Source organism: Sturnira hondurensis, unplaced genomic scaffold (assembly GCF_014824575.4).
Source record: "Sturnira hondurensis isolate 20B ecotype Veracruz unplaced genomic scaffold, ASM1482457v3 Scaffold0025370, whole genome shotgun sequence".
Lineage (NCBI taxonomy): Eukaryota > Metazoa > Chordata > Mammalia > Chiroptera > Phyllostomidae > Sturnira > Sturnira hondurensis.
The window spans coordinates 16,630,933-16,647,838 of record NW_028098001.1 but is presented as its reverse complement, the minus strand read 5'-3'; the positions used below and the strand labels follow the sequence as shown (position 1 = coordinate 16,647,838).

The 16,906-nt window shown below is 37.2% G+C and overlaps 1 protein-coding gene across 2 annotated transcripts; it reads left to right on the top strand.

Annotated features, from left to right (window-relative positions):
- The first annotated feature begins 1,896 nt into the window (after positions 1-1,896).
- On the top strand, positions 1,897-16,020 carry FCRL2 (Fc receptor like 2). 2 transcript variants are annotated; one of them, XM_037039410.1, is made up of 7 exons: positions 1,897-1,999; positions 2,995-3,015; positions 7,202-7,468; positions 7,698-7,979; positions 8,841-9,128; positions 9,762-10,040; positions 15,498-16,020. In XM_037039410.1, exons 1-7 carry the CDS (start codon positions 1,969-1,971, stop codon positions 15,824-15,826), a joined length of 1,497 nt encoding a protein of 498 aa, XP_036895305.1. In that variant the 5' UTR covers positions 1,897-1,968; the 3' UTR covers positions 15,827-16,020. The 2 variants fall into 2 exon arrangements, with proteins under 2 accessions (XP_036895305.1, XP_036895306.1); XM_037039411.1 differs by lacking the exon at positions 2,995-3,015.
- The last annotated feature ends 886 nt before the right edge of the window (positions 16,021-16,906 follow it).

The following is a 16,906-nucleotide window of genomic DNA, read 5'->3' as shown; positions in this document are numbered from 1 at the left end:
CCCAGGTCCTTGCTACACTGCTGGGTCCCCCACTGTACATCTGTGCCATCTGATGCCTTTAATTCACCAGTTGTACTGTCCATGAAGTACACTAATTAGGTGCAAATCACACACCACCTTCTCCCTCTTTGCTGGCCTGGATGCTGTACACTCAAAATCTCTTCAGGGCAGTTCAGCACCCCCACTAAATTAAGTCTCTCTAGGGACTGCTAACTCCCTGAGCTCGGGTGCTCTCCTCCAACTGTCTGTGCAGCATGCCACCTTCTTCCTCTTTGCTAGCAAGCCATTGTGCCAGCCCATTGCCACCGTGTGAGCCAGCTGCCACACAAGCCTTCCACCACCAGAACCAGCTGCTCCATGAGTCATCTGCAGCATGAGCCAGCAACTGTGCATGCTAGCCATTGCATGATAGTTCCTTAAACAGCTTCTCAGAACCTGTTTTTGAATAAAATTATCCTGTTTAATTCCATCATTCTTAACAAGCACCTAGCTTTTAACACAGTCCAACTTTCTAACCAGGCCATAGACTATCAAGGTCAGGGACCCACACAGCCCAACCCTTCTCCTTGTCCAGGCCTCACCCAGCTCTCCAATTTCTCTGGTAACAACCTAGCCAGTGACTGAAGTCCAAGTGGGTGAACACTGCCTCTGTGCATCTCCCACTTCATCTTATTTACTCCATCCACTTCAAGCATCCAGGTCTTTCCTGATTTTTCACTGTCTTTCCTGCTTTGGGAGAGGAGGGAGCTGTTGGTCTGGCTCCAAAGATCCTGCAGCCATGGTCAACCACTGTAACAGAGAACAGGTCAGTGACTACAACAACCTTGGTCCCCATGCAGGTCCCAGGGACCTTACTGTCCCAATGCAATCTTTTTACTGTCTGCTTTTCAATGTCTCCTACAGTTTCTGTCTCCAAACTTCATATAAGCTGGGATTCTGTTGTCTGTTCATTCTGTTTCTCAGAAGATTAGGTAGGTGTTCCATGCAGGGGGGAGGGTGCTCTTCTCCTGCCTACCTTGCTGCCATCTTCCTCTGTCTTAGTTATCCCTGGTGTAGTCCCATTTGGTTATTCTTTTCTCACATCTCTTGTACTTGAAGATATATCTGTGAAGATATTGCTGTGTGAAGTTTCTTCTTTTAATCACTAATGTGGTTTTACTTTCACCTTGATATAAGGACTGTTTCCCATAATACATTGTTTAATTTTGAGTATTAGAAAATATATCTTATCTGTTATGTATGTGTGTTGACATCCTCCAGACCACTGTACAGTTATTTTTTAACTAATGCCTCAAGGTTAACACCATAGATTATTTTATTATTTCTTCCATTTTGCCTCTCTCTGTCTGGAAAATTTCATGGGCAGGAATGATTTGACTTGGAAAGAATTTCCATCCTCCTGAGTTCCTAGGCCAAATATATTGCTATCTAATATCACCCCAATTCCACCACTGTTTGTAACAAATTTCAGTTTGTCTCCTAATGTGGTTTGGGAGAATTTTCAAAGGTCAGCATCCATGCAGTGTTGTCACAATATTAGAATTGCATAACAAGACATGCATCCTGCATGGTAAAGGGGATTTTCTTTTGAAAGAGAACAGCAAGTAATTTAAATTATAGCAATTCTAAAATGTAATGTTCTTTGCAAAGTCAAAGCAAATAAGAAAGATTCTTTAAAAGGACCTTAGCTATAGGATAAAGACACCTTACATTTTAAGGAGCATTTATGGTCAATACACATACATCTGTAGAACTCTATAAAAAACATTTACATTATCAACACCCACAAAACCGAGGGTGGGGATAATGCTGAGTTGCAGAAATTCCCTACTTCCTAATTTCTATTTGTATAAAATTGCTGATGACCCAAATTGCCAAAACCTGGCTTCACATTCTGCTTGGATAGACTGTACTCTGGGACTGGAGCTGCCCTGACTGTCACTAGAAGAACTTCTCCTCTCTGACCCTATGTTTCTGTGGCTACTGCTTCTGGTGCTTTGTGAGTAGAATACTAGAGCGAGACTTGGGAGTAACCAGAACAGAAGCACCTGTGCTTGGTCATCTCAGAACCTCATATGGGGAACAAATCTCTCTGCTAGGATGAGTAGGGTTGGTCTTCAGCTTCTAACCTAGGGCTGACAAGTATTACATAAATGGATACTGAGCAGAGCAAGGTTTCCAGGAAAACCAAAGGACTATGAATCTATTTTCCAAATAATGGTGCATTCTCCTTTTGATTAACATGTATTAATGTTTTCATTTCTGGGAAAATTCTTTAAAGGGTATCAAATAAATGTTTTGTTAGGCAAAATTGTATTTTTAGACCATTTAAATATCACTGTGCTTCAACTCCACTTTTGTTCCAATGCACAACATTTTTGGCTTAACTCTTACTTTCTTAGTCCAAAATTTTGGAGAGGTTTCAAGTCCTGTTACCCACAGATGAAACTGTGGATTTTGCTGATAAATATGACTGTGGTATATGAATGCAAGCATGGTACTAGAAATAGAATAGGAAAGGAGGGAGAAACAGTGTTTATGATATAGGAGAGGACACCTCCATTTTCTTTCTGGGATTTCCTGGCTTGTGTGTTGCCACCAGACAGGTAATATGTCTCAAAGAAAATAGCTGGTCTTAAAAAGATAATGTGGAAGAGGAATAAGTAAATCATGACACTTCTGATAATTTGCTTGTAAAATAACCAGCTGGTAATGGGATGGACTATGTTTATAAAATGTTAGGGCCTTATGAGATAAGTACTTTCTTTGTTCTATGGGAGTATTATTTGTGAGTAAGGGAAGGATGAAGGGAAAAAGAAATAAGAGGAATGAGGGAGGGGGGTAGAAAGGAATAAATACCTGGGGTAGAGGGAAGAAGACATAGAAGAAAAGAAAGGGAAAGAGAATTGTTGGGAACATTCTAAGAGAGTTACACAATTTTTTAAGTGTAAAAATAATGTTCCTGTGCTAATCTCTTTGACTATTGCCTCACAGCTCCTGTTGGCATCTGGTCAGGTGAGTTATTCTTTTCTTTTCTCTTTTAGATAACTTGGAATCATACACACTTTTCCAGGCAAGGGAGGTACTGCCTGTTCCAGTCTCTTAGCTGAGGATTAAAGGGATTAGGTCCACAACTGGGGTAAAGAAAGCGGGAGGCCCATGCCCAAACCTAGTCCCAGCCATAGTATAAATGTTCCAGTGTCACATTACTCTCTACTTTGCTACCAGCTGCTTGTGTGAAAGACCTTACCCCAATTATTTCAAGGCAATACATTATTTTCCCTTTAGTATAAAGTTCAGGGGTATGTAATAAGTTAACTACAAAGAGAAAACAGATCATGAAATATTATCTTGGGAAATATTCTGGTCCAGTCACAGAAACTTAAAAGTCTCGACCAGACACACTGGAGGCAGTAACTGAAAACATATTTTCTACAATAAAGAGGTAACCAGAGAGCTGTGAAGATGTTCTGCATTTAACAAAATGATCCCTTGATGTTTTACTTGGATTACAAACAACCCCTGTATAACTTGGTTTTCATCATCATCATCACTAAAGTTCTAATGTAATAAAATAAAGAGGAAATGATTTTATATTAAACTGGAAGGTTACCTTTTCTTCTTTAATCATTTATTTGACAAAGTATTTATTTCATTATAGGGAGGATAGTTAATACCTATATATCTGGTCATGTTATGTCTATATAAATTGCATTATACCTGATGCAATTTTAAGAAAGTGTTTTATTAATATATTAGAGGGTCTCAGTATCAGCCTCATTCAATCCTGTAAACTTCCTGAAATTATGGTAAAATGTGTGTATTATATAAAATTATGCTTTCCTCTAAAGAACAAGTAAAATGTCAAAGTTAAAGGCCATTTACTTAGGTATATTGCAGTCAAATTTCTGTCCCAGGCTTAGTATAATCAGAAGTCATCATTTCTTATTTATCTTTACCCCTGTCATTATTACCAGTTTGGTCATATATATCTTACTTCTTTTTTAAGTATACTTTTAGACTGTACTATCATATTTGTCTCACTTTCCTGCTTTATCCCCCTCTGCCTGGTACCCCCATTCCCTTCAGCATTACCCGCTTGTACCTCATGTCCATGGCTTGTACATATAAGTTCTTTGGCTTCTCCATTTCCTATACTATTCTTAACCTCTGCCTATTTTGTACCTGCCAATTATGCTTCTCATTCCATGTGCTTTCTCCCCTGTTCTCCTTCCTCCCCTCCCTACTGATAACCTTCCATATGATCTCCATTTCTGAGATTCTGTCCCTATTCTAATTGTTTATTTAGTGTGTATTTGTTTTTTTTTTTAGGTTCGGTTGTTGATAGTTGTGAGATTGTTGTCATTTTACTGTTCACAGTTTTGATCTTCTATTTCTTAAATAAGTCCTTTAAAAATTTCGTAAAATGAAAAATTGGTGATGATGAACTCCTTTAACTTTGCCTTATCTGTGAAGCATTTTATCTGCCCTTCCATTCTAAATGAAAGCTTTGTTGGGTGGAGTAATCTTGGATGTAGGTCCTTAAATTGGCTCCAACTTGTTTGTGACTCTTTGAGCTTGCTGGACTTTGATGTCTATTTTCTTTACTAGATTGGGGAATTGTTATTTCATTATTTTTTCAAATAAGTTTTCTTTTTTTTCTCTTTCTCTTATCACTCTGGCACCCTTATGATTAGTATGTTGGAACCTTTAAAGTTGTCCCACAGGTTCCTAAGCCTCTACTCATTCTTTTTTCATTCTGTTCCAATTGGATATTTATTTATTTTTCCCTTCTGTTCCAAATCATTGATTTGAGTCTTGGTTTCCTTCTCTTCACTATTGGTTCTCTGTATATTTTTATTTATTTTACTTTGTATAGCCTTCACTTCTTCCTTTATTTTCTGGACATGGTCAATCTTTTCTCTGAGCATCCTGATTACCAATATTTTGAACTCTGCATCTCATAGATTGTCTATCTTCTCATCACTTAGTTATTTATCTGGAATTTTGATCTGTTCTTTCATTTGGGCCAAATTTCTTTGTCTCAGCACACCTGTTATGTTGTAAATGGGTAGAGCCTTAGGTATTCACCAGGGCAAGGTAACCCACTTTGCAACACTGTGGCACTGTATGTGGAGGAGACATCAGAAAAAGAAAAATGATGCTTGCTTAGCTCTTGCCCTCCTTTCAGTTACTTCCCCTACTACCCACAAGCAAATTGCGACCTTTCAAGTGCTGCCTGGTGATGATTCTTGAGTGAATGGTCATGTGTATTTTCAAGACTCCAACAGAAAATGGGTCCCTACAACAGAGTCTCCTGTGGAACTGGAAATTTTGCTCATGACCACAACCCTCTAGGTTTTTACAATTAGAGATTTTGAGACTTTATTTTTCTGGATCTGGAAACCTGGGTTGCACAGTCTGTCTCATTCCCCAGTTGTTCCACCTAGTTTATGTTCACATGAATGTGGGGCCAGCCAGTCTGCCAGCTTCCACCTTGTCCCATGTCCTCTTACCCCAGCTGCTCATCTCCACTCTTCCTACAAGCCTTGATGGATGTTTCTCTTTAATTTCTTGCTTGTCAGACTTCCATACAGTTTGATTTTCTTGCATTTCTAGTCATGTGTGTGTTTTATAAATTAGTTGTTATTCTTCTTTTGGTTCTGTGAGGAATTGTGTCGTCTATGCCTCAATGTTGGTTGGAGGCCATATATCTTTTTAAATATTTATTTAATCAAGTTGATATTGTCTCTATTCTCTTCACTGAAAACTTTGCCTGGTCCCAATCTGCAAAAGGAAATTTTTTTACTTCAATGAAGGCTTAAGACTTCTCTTTCTTTAACAGCACTTATGCCCCAACCGTTCATCCAAACCTCCTAATCTAATAATGTACCTTTCGAAGTGGCAGTTGTCTCTGAACTTATTTGATTACTTTGTTCAATCAAGAACAAAATTTTGAGCATTTACCTCCAATATATTATATTGATTTCTATATTGAAATATTTTGACCATTGTGAAATTTATACAAAAATGTTTAAAAATGAGAAATGTTTAATATAATATGAAAGTTATAAATGCTTCTTTCCCACCTCTTTCTGAATCCCACTTTGGAAACTGAGTCTAGATCTCATAAGAAGATGGTCTCTGCTCTGAGACAGGACTCTGAGAGTGGGTATTTCTTCTTTCTGCCATAAACTTATGACTAGAGGTGTGAACTGGGTAGACAGATTAAATAAATTCTCACACATTGTCTCTTTCCTCATTTGTTTTCTCCATATCTGAGACTAAGCCTCTTTGTATAGAAGAAGTATGGTCTAATAATCAGGTCTGGGAATAAGCTTTTTATTATAACAAACATTTTCCCTGAAATTTAACTCAGTGTATTATAATTCCAAATTAATATTGGAACCTGAGTTTCCAGTTCCTTCATCAACTAAAAATTTCCTCCAAACCCAAAGCTGCAGGACTGAGTCAAAAAGCAGTATAATGGCTGATTTTTTATTTCCTTTGAATAGGCTTTTAAAGAAGAGTCTACTAGCTCCTCTCTATTCTAAGAATTTTTTTCTTTTCTTTTTGGGGAAGATCTAAAACACCAAGTTGCTCATTAGTTCTCTGGTGACCACTATCTTCCACGGGGAGACAATGATCTAAACAAGAAGATTCCCAGAAGCCTCTAAAAAAACATTCAAGTAGAAAATTCTAGATGTTAAAATTGTAGATCCCTGCGCTGATCTATCAGTTTCCCAGATTGTTTCTTCTCTAGAGAATGACAAAATAAAAGTCTTTGAATTGTACTGCTTTGTGAAGCCTTTAAGTAATGAGAGATGCATAGAAAGTTAATCATGACTGTCACAGGGACATGAGATCATCTTTAATGGATATAAGAAAATGTAAGTGAAATTATTTAAAATATATATTTAGTCCAATAAATTTTTGATAACTGAGAAAATTGATCAAAACATTTTTAACAGACATAAAATTAGCAGAATGTGTAGAAGACAAAAGATGTCATTAAATGAAATAGAGTTCACCTTTACTGATCAGAAAAGCCAGAAGGGCCTGCAGATCCTAAGGAATTTGTGGCTGCCTGGCTTCTTGTGTATGTGTATGCACTATCATTCCCCATAAGAACAGATGTTAGAATGTTGGAACATGCATGGTAAGCATCATTGGCACAAGTATTTTTTTTCATCTTCTGCAGACTGGCTCAGTATCGATATGCCACACTATGCCTATGAAGGAGACCAGGTTGTTGTGAGATGCTCTGGAGAAGAAAATAATAAAATAAAGAGACTGATGTACTATAAGGATGGATCTCGGATATCCACTTACTACAGCACCTCAAGCTATGTCATTTCAAATGCAAGACCCAGTGACAGTGGCTCCTATTATTGTAAAGCAGATAGGAAATTTTTCTTATTTGTGGATGTGACAGAAGAAACAAGATCTGCATGGCTCACTGTCCGAGGTGAGTGTCTCACTATTCAAGTAGAAGAGACTGAGAAAAAGTAGGGCCTATCTGGGAGGACCAATGTACAGTACAGAGCAGACCACCTAGGTAGGCAGAAATTTTGAGTCACTGTCTGTCTTTGTGTGGGGGGCTGTGTGGCCTTATTAGGGCTGAGAATATAAGGCACATGTCAACAGGAAAGCTGAACCTCACTGACTGGTGGTCTCTGTTTAATTCTTCCATTCAGAGCTGTTTCCAGCACCTGTTCTGACAGCAAGACCCCTACTGCCCACTGAAGGAAACTCAGTGACCTTGTCTTGTGATACCCAACTCCCTTCAGATAGGTTAAGGACACAGCTCCAGTACTCCTTCTTCAGGGATGGCCACACCCTGGTGTCAGAATGGAGCTCATCAAAATTTTGGATCTCAGCATTATGGAAAGAAGACTCAGGATATTATTGGTGTGAGGCAATGACATCATCTCACAGTGTCTCAAAGCGGAGTCATCAATCCTATATACATGTGCAGAGTGAGCATCAGTGGCTGGGCTGGCTGAGAAGCTGTTGTCCTCAGTTCTGGAACAACTCCTCTAGGACTCAGAAATACCTAGAGAGGAGAATATTTATATAAATTTGCAAAGTACAAGGAATTTCTCAGAGCAGTTTTATATTTAGTGCTCCCAGCAAATCTGTGAAGTACTGACATATGGATAATACCTGTAAAGTAGGTACTATAATTACTTCAATTTTACACATGAGGAAACTTACAGAGTTAAGTGACATGCCCAAGGTAAACCAGTAAGTAAGTAGCACAGGTGGAATTTGAAGCTGAGCAATCTGGTGCCAGTATGTGTCCACTTTGCAATCCTATCTCAACTATGCCAGTGGAATGTGGTTTCAAAATACCCACCAATTATTGAACATCTGCAGTGTAGTACTTGCTTTATGCATGTATATTGTTTTATTTATATGAGAACTCTATGAAATTAGCATGATTATCCACACTTTATCTTTAAAAAACTGAGGATCTGAAGGATTCACTGACCTACCAGTATCATACAATGGATATGTGGCAGAGCTGGGTGAGGACTCCACAGCTTGTGCTTTTCCCACTACTTCTGTCCCAAGTGCATCAGGAGATCATGAGAGAGAAAGATCAATTTGATCTGTGGTCATTAGAGAGGGCTAATTAATGTGTAGGAAATGAAAGGTCAGATTTTTAGACCATTAAGTTGCAGGGTGCTCATGCCTAGTTGCCCTCAGAATGCTTCCTTCCCACTAAAAATATTTATCTGAGTAACATTGATTTCAAAACTGTACCTGCCACAAAGCCTACCAGGTAGTACTGGCTTCCACACCAGGCCCTCACCTGTCCTCTTGTGTTCACACAGGAATCCCTGTGTCTGGAGTGCTTTTGGAGACCCAGCCCCAAGAGGGACAGGCAATTGAAGGAAAGAGGCTGGTCTTTGTCTGCTCTGTGGTTGAAGGCACAGGGGAAATCTCATTCTCTTGGCACAGAGAAGACACAAGGGAAAATCTGGGGAGGAAAAGTGTGCATTCTCAGAGATCAGAGCTAGAGATCCCTGTTATCAGGGAGATCCATGCTGGTGGATATTACTGCACAGCTGACAATAACAATGACCTCATCCAGAGTGAAATACTGAACATCACTGTGAGAAGTAAGTAGCACTTTTATTTTTTAATTCTTTTTTAATTTAAATTTAAATTTTTTATTTTTTATTTAATTCTTATTCAAGTACAGTTTTCTGTTTTATATTCCCTGCCCTGCCCCTCCCAGTGCTCGCCACTTCCCTCCCATTTCCACCCCCCACCTTAATTATTGTCCATGTGTCCTTTATACTTATTCATGTGAGTCCCTACCCTTTTCCCCTATGATTCTTAATTTGCCAGAAATTTTCAACTAGGCAGTTTCATTGTATTGTAATAAGGCTGTTCCAAGAATGACAAGTGCAAAAAAAAGGTTGATTTGCTAAGATTGTTATAGCAATGATGGTGGTGGTGGTAGGTGGTGGTAGAAGTAACATTAGCAGAGAAGTGAAAGGAGAATGACAGGGGGAGATACAAGGCCAGTATATGGCATGACCAGAGGCATATTTTCCAGACTTGCTCATCAGAGGTCATCAAAAATCTTCTAGAACTGTCTCTGCAGTATTAGATTGGGAGGTATGATGGTAAGAAAGAATCCATGGGGCTGGAGAGATATTTTGAGAACACATGGGTGATAATAGATAGGTTGTAAGTCTGAACCAGCAGAAGAAACACTCTGTGATGAACGTTACTACTTGTATCAGTTCCAGTGTCACATCCTCTCTTCACCATCAGTGTTCCTGGGAACCAGACCTTTACTGGGGACATGGTGGAGCTTCATTGTGAAGACAAGAGAGCATCTCCTCCTGTTCTATATTCATTTTATCATGAAAATATCTCTCTTGGGAACATCTCAGTGAATTCTGGAGGAGGAGCGTCCTTCAATCTTTCTCTGACTGCAAAGCATAATGGGAACTACTTCTGTGAGGCAAACAATGGCCTGGTGGCCCAACGCAGTGAGATGGTGGCACTGAACATCACAGGTAGGTCATGTCCAAAGTCTTTCAGTGGACTAGTTGCAATTATGTCAAGTAATAGCTTGTTTGTTCTTTTCATAGAATTTATCTGTCCCTTGGGGAATCATAGTTTAACTAGAGTCTCTCTACTCTCTCAGGCTTTCCTTTCCATTGATCTTAACAACAGCATCACTGGTCTACAACTTCCCTTTTTATTTCCCTTTTACGTTATATCATCAAATATATGTGAACAACAGACACTATTTCTAGGGCACTGTGCTGGGTTAAGTCAGCTTTAGGAATGAGGTAAGTGAGGCATGGATACACAACTGAAGGAAGAGGGAAACACCACTGAGAAAAATACAAAATAATGCTTTCATACTCAGGGCTCACAATGAGTAAGTAGATACAACTAAGCCTCATAAATACTTAAGGGAAAAGTAGAAAAAACATGAACAAACCAGGTTCTGGAATTCAAAAGTTTACTAGGAGTATCTTATTTAATCTCCACAACAACTCTCCTTTTACTAATAAATAAAATTGAGACTAAATCACTCCTGTGAGGTCACACAGCTAATAGGTCACACAAAAACCAAGCTTTAGTCTAGGGCTAGCAAAATCAACAAACTTTACTATTTGCTACTATTTTAATATATCATAATGGTTATAGAATGTTTTTAAATTTTATTATTGTACAGTACATTTAAATGTTTTTCTAATAAGAAATAGTCACTGAATTTTTGTTATAAATTCTTCTTAATTATCATGTCATCATAGGTAGGACAAACAACTTGCTAATATTTTACTTCAAAATTTTGTGACCTTATTTATATACTCATTTAGTTTTGGTTTCAAGGGCAGATTATCTTCATAAGAATGATTTGAGGAGCTTTCTGTCCTTTGCAGCATTTTAAAACAATATTGGAATTATCTGCTACTTTAAAAGTCTTTGGAACTAGACAAATAACTGTCTGAGTCAGGTAGATTTTTGCTTCCACTTTCAAACATTTTTCCTTAGTCTTTTCATTTTTTTTACCCTTTTAAAAATAAGTTAGATGCTTTCACCCAAAAATTGGGGTCTTTTGTTTAGATTTTTGAATTTATCACATAATGTTGATTTGTATTATTATCTAAATTTTAAATAGCTTTTATATCTATATGATGCTCCCTTTATATTTTCTAATTTTGTTGTATGATCTCTTAGAATTTCTTAATAAAATTTCTCAGGGAATTGTCTGTTTATTGCTGTTTTTGAAAAGCAAGTGTGAGTTCTTTTTTCCCCATACTTTTTTATTGTTCAAGTACAGCTGTCTCCATTTTCCCCTCCACCACTCCTTTCTATCCCTATCATCCCCACTACCCACCCTTGGTCCTACCACCCTATGGTCCATATGTTCTTTACACATGTTCCTAAATACCTTTCCTCATTTTTACTTTTGCTCCCCTCCCACTTCCCCTCTGGTTACTGTCAGGTTGTTCTTGATTTCAACGACTGTGGTTATGTTTTGCTTGCTTGTTTCTTTTGTTGATTAGGTTCCACTTGTAAGTGAGATCGTGATATTTTTCTTTCACTGCCTGACTTACTTTACTTAGCATAATGCTCTCCAGATCCATCCATGCTGTTGCAAAAGGTTGGAGCACCTTTTTCTCTCTGCTGCATAGTATTCCATTGTGTAAATGTACCATACTTTCTTGATCCACTCACTTACTGATGGGCACTTAGGTTGCTTCCAGCACTTGGATATTGTAAATTGTGCTGGTATGAACGTTGGGGTACATACGTTATTTTGTGTTAGTGTTTCAGGGTTCTTAGGATATCATTCTAGCAGTGGAATGGCCAGGTCAAAAGACAATTACACTTTTAGTTTTCTCAGGAAATTCCGTACTGTTTTCCATAGTGGTTATGTCAGTCTACAATCCCACCAACAGTGCACTAGTGTTCCCTTTTTTCCACTACCCCTCCAACACTTGTTTGCTGCTTTGTTTATGATGGCCATTCTGACTAGCGTGAAGTGGAATCTTATTGTGGTTTTGATTTTCATCTCACTGATGGCTAGTGATGCTGAGCATCTTTTCACATGTCTCTTGGCCCTCTGTGTGTCGTCCTTGGAAAGGTGTCTGTTCAAGTCCTTTGCCCATGTTTTTATTTCTGTTGTTTGTCTTCCTGGAGTGGAGTAAGTTCTTTATATATTTTGGAGATCACACCCTTTTCTGAGGTATCACTGACGAATATGTTTTTCCACATGGCTGGTTCTCTTATCACTTTAATGCTGTTTTCTTTAACCATGCAGATTTAATTTTGATAAGATTCCATTTGTTTATTCTTTTCTTTATATCTCTTGCTCCAGGGGACATATTGGTGAAAATATTGGTGAGTAGAATATCTGAGATTTCCCTGCCTACGTTCTCTTATAGGACTTTTTTTTTTTTTGATTCACAACTTATATTTAAGTCTTTAATGTACCTTGGATTTATTTTTTGTGCATGGTGTAAGTTGGTGGTCAAGTTTCATTTTTTTGTATGTAGCTGTCCACATCTCCAAATACCATTTGTTGAAGAGGCCACTTTTACTCTACTTTATGCTTCTGCCCCCTTTGTTGAATATTAATTGATCATAGAGACTTGGGTTTATTTCTGGGCTCTCTATTCTGTTTCATTGGCCTATGTGTCTATTCTTATGCCAGTGCCAGGCTGTTTTGATTACTACAGCCTTGTAATACAGTTTGATATCTTGTATTCTGATCCTTCCTACTTTGTTCTTCTTTCTCAGAATTACTTTAAAAAATGCTGTAGCTGTTCGGGGTCATTTTTGGTGTCATATAAATTTCTGAAATATTTGCTCTATATCTGTGAAATATGCCATTGGTACTTTAATCAAATGATTAATTTTGATTAATTACAAAGGATTAAATACAAAGGATTGCACTGAATCTGTAAATTACTTTGGGTAGTATGGACATTTTGATGCTGTTAACCCTTCCTATCAATGAACATGATACATGTTTCCATTTGTTTGTGTTTTTCTTAATTTCTTTCTTCAGTATTGCGTAATTTTCTGAGTACAGGTCTTTTACCTCCTTGGTTAGGTTTCTATGTGCTTTATTTTTTTGTTGTTAAAGTGCATTCCTATGCACTTTATTTTTTGTTGTTGTTGTTGCTATAGCAAATGTGAGTCTTTCCCGATTTCTGTTTCTGATAATTCACTGTTGGTGTACAAAAGGGCCTTGGGTTTCTGAATCTTGACTTCATGTCCCCACTGTTTTGCCAATTCACTCTTTAGGTTGAGTAGTTTTTTGGTGGAGTGTATAGGATTTTCTGTACAGTATCATGTCATCTGGGAACAATGACAGTTTTACTTCCTCCTTTCCAATTTGAATGCCTATATTTCTTTTTCTTGTCTAATTGCTGTAGTTAGGGCTTCCAATACTATATTGAATAGAAGTGGTGAAAGTGGACAACACAATGGTTAGTCTTAGTATTCAAATCTATTTGTTTTTGGTTTTCCCAATTTATTTTTTTATCTTTAGTATAACTTTTTTCCTCTTGCTTTAAATGTGTTTTATCTTGTTCTCTCTTTAATTCCTTAAGCACAGATACATTTTTCATCTTAATTTGTTTCCTTGTAAGTGTATTTAAATCTGTTTTCTTTTAAGTACCACTTCTATCTCATTCTATAAGTTGATATGCAGTATAATATTTTCATTTGTCTTATTTCTAAAATATTCATAAATACCTTTTCATTTTTGTAACCTGAAACTTGTCATTTCTTTTTTAATTTTTAAAAAATCAATTGTTGTTCAAGTAGTTTTCTGTCTTTTCTTCCCATCCCAGTCCACCCCCTAGTGCTCCCCATTTTCCTACAATTTCCACCCCCACCCCTAAATTTTGTCCATGTGCCCTTTACACTTGTTCCTGTAAACCCTTCCCTTTTTCTCCTAAAACTTCCCTCTTCTTTTACTCAGCACAATGCTTTCCAGTTCCATCCATGCTGTTGCAAAGGGTAGGAGGTCTTTCTTTCTTTCTGCTGCATAGAATTCCATTGTGTAAATATACCATAGTTTTTGATCCATTCACTTACTGATGGACATCTAGGTTGCTTCCAACTCTTGGCTATTGTAAATTGTGCTACTATGAATATTGGGGTACATAGGTTCTTTTGGATTGGTGTTTCAGGATTCTTAGGGTACAATCCTAGCAGTGGAATTGTTGGGTCAAAAGGCAGATCCATTTTTAGTTTTAGAAAATTCCATACTCTTTTCCATAGTGGTTGTACCAGTCTGCAATCCCACCAACAATGAATTTCTTATAAATAAATTTTATTTGACCCTTTATTTTATTAATTTTTCATACATTTTTAAAGTATACTTTTGGCCTGCATAAATATTCCTGATGTAAACTTACTGAAAATTTCTTTGTGGCCTAATACACAGTTAACATCTCTATAAATCCCATATATAGAATTTGAAAATAATTTGATGTTTTCTGTTTAAGATATACTCAGTTTATTATTAATGTTCTACTGAATTAAGTTAGTTGCTTGATTTATTCTGTATTTATTGAGTCTTGCATATGTTTTATCATTTCAATATATTATTTTTTAAATCATATTTACATTATTACCTATGATTATTCAAAGTTTGTATTTTTGCAGGGGGTTTGTCATGAACTTGGTAATTGATTGTATAAGATAGATCATTTGGTACCAAATGACAGATTTCAATACAAACTGGCCTGGGCCAAAAAATAAGTGAAATTGGTAAGAAGGATCAGAAACAACTATGACTTAATGTGTAACTGGATCCAAGTGTTCTGTCTTTGCCTTCCTTCACTCTGAACTTTCTCATTGGCTTAATTCTCAGACAAACAAATCTGGCCACAGATGACAGCTCTGGAATTACATATCTCCTTCCTGATAGAAATCCTAAAGAATAAAGTTTTTTAGAAATGATTCCAGCTTAAAACAAACAAAAAACAAACAAACAGGGAGAGATTAGATATTAACTAGCCTGTATAATGTCTTCACACCCCTCCCTCTACAGAGAAAATGGACTTGTGATTGATGAAGTGATCCACAGTGTATGTTGCAGCTTTCAAAAAGAAAATCAGTGGTTGATTTGGCCCAAAGTATTTTCCTAGTCTAGTTATCAGCCTCCATTTCTAGTAAAGATCTAGTTCTAGAGTCCTCTTTTTCCAAAATATTTTTGAACACATGAGAATTAAACCATAAATCTACATGTTCCACATTTCTTCATTATCAGAAAGTCCCAGGTGTCTTTGGAAGGGAGTCTTAGGTAGGATGGGATGATTTTAAGAAATTACAATGGAGTGGGGCAGAGCCAAAACTCTATAATTCCCTACTTCAGCAAGTCTCTTATAATCATGCTCATACCACACACCATGGCCAGAATTAAACACTCTCTCTTATCCCTGGGAGGTCCCATGACAGTACATTTCCAAATGTTTTCTGACCCTTTCTGTCTGCAGGGCCTCCAATCAAAATCCGCTTGATGAATGGTCCTCACCGCTGTGAAGGGAGAGTGGAGGTGGAAAAGAATGGTCACTGGGGCACTGTGTGTGATGATGGCTGGGACATGAATGAGGTGGCTGTAGTGTGCCGGGAGCTGGGCTGTGGAGCAGCCAAGCATACACCTGCAGGCATGTTATATCCACCTATGGCAGAAGAGGACCAACCTGTGTTTATTCAGGTAGCCATGTGTAATGGGACTGAAGATACCCTGGCTGAATGTGAGCAGGTTGAAACTTTTGACTGTGGGCATGATGAGGATGCGGGTGCAGTATGTGAAGGTGGGTAATGGCAAGGGCTAGGGAATAAGAATGGGGTAACCCAGATCCATGGCCCTTCTCTCTGCTGTCATGTCCAATTTACTTTATGATACACCACTGCTTCTTTCTCCTTAACAAACACCCGTTCTACATTAGAATGGAGCCAGGATAGCACCTTTTGTTAGATTAGTCTATGGTCATAATAAAATGCTACTAAACCATTCTCTTATTATCCCATACCTGCCATTTCAAAAAATAAAACACTGATATTTTATGACCATGAATTGGGTAATGATACCAAAAATGATTAAGAAACTGTAGAGTTACATAACTTTAGTGGTTTTAATTCAGGTCACACTGCACACTAATCTTGAGAAAAAAAGAACAATGTTGGAGATGTCATACTTCTTTATATCAAACAATACTACAAGAAATATAGTAATCAAAACAGTATACTATTGGCATAAAAATAGAAACATAGGTCAATGAAAAAGAACCCCATTGCAAAAATAAACACATGCCTATGGCAAAAGAGACAAACATATGCAATGGGGTAAAGACAGTCTTTTAAGTAGTGTTAGAAAAATTTTACATTTGCATGGAAAGAAAATGAAACTAGAGTACCTTCTTATGCCACATACAATAATAAACTCAAAATAGATCAAAGGCTTAAAGGTAAGATTCAAAACCACTAAACTAGAAGAAAATATAAACAGTAAATTCTTCATTATTTCGCTTTGTTTTTATTATATAAATTCCTTGGGCAAGGTAAACAAAAGAAAAAAAATAAATGAGACTACATTAAATTAAATAATTTTTGGTAGTTAAAGAGAAAACCATCAATAAAATGAAAAGACAATCTACCCAACAGGAGAAGATATTCACCAATAATACATTAAATAAGGGATTAATACTAAAAATACACAAAGAACTTAATACCTAACACACAAAAATATCCAATTAAAAGTTGGCAGATGATTCGAATAGATATTTCTCCAAATAGTGCATAGAGATGGCCAATAGACATATGAAAAGATGCTCAACATCACTAATCATCAGAGAAATGCAAGTTAAAACTACAAAAAGATAGCACTTCACATTTGTTAGAA

Coding starts and splice junctions, on each gene's coding strand:
- FCRL2 (XM_037039410.1), top strand. CDS start 1,969: ATGTTTCTGTGGCTACTGCTTCTGGTGCTTT. Junction 7,980..8,840: donor ATCCTATATACATGTGCAGA/GTGAGCATCAGT, acceptor GTGTTCACACAG/GAATCCCTGTGTCTGGAGTG. Junction 9,129..9,761: donor ACTGAACATCACTGTGAGAA/GTAAGTAGCACT, acceptor TACTTGTATCAG/TTCCAGTGTCACATCCTCTC.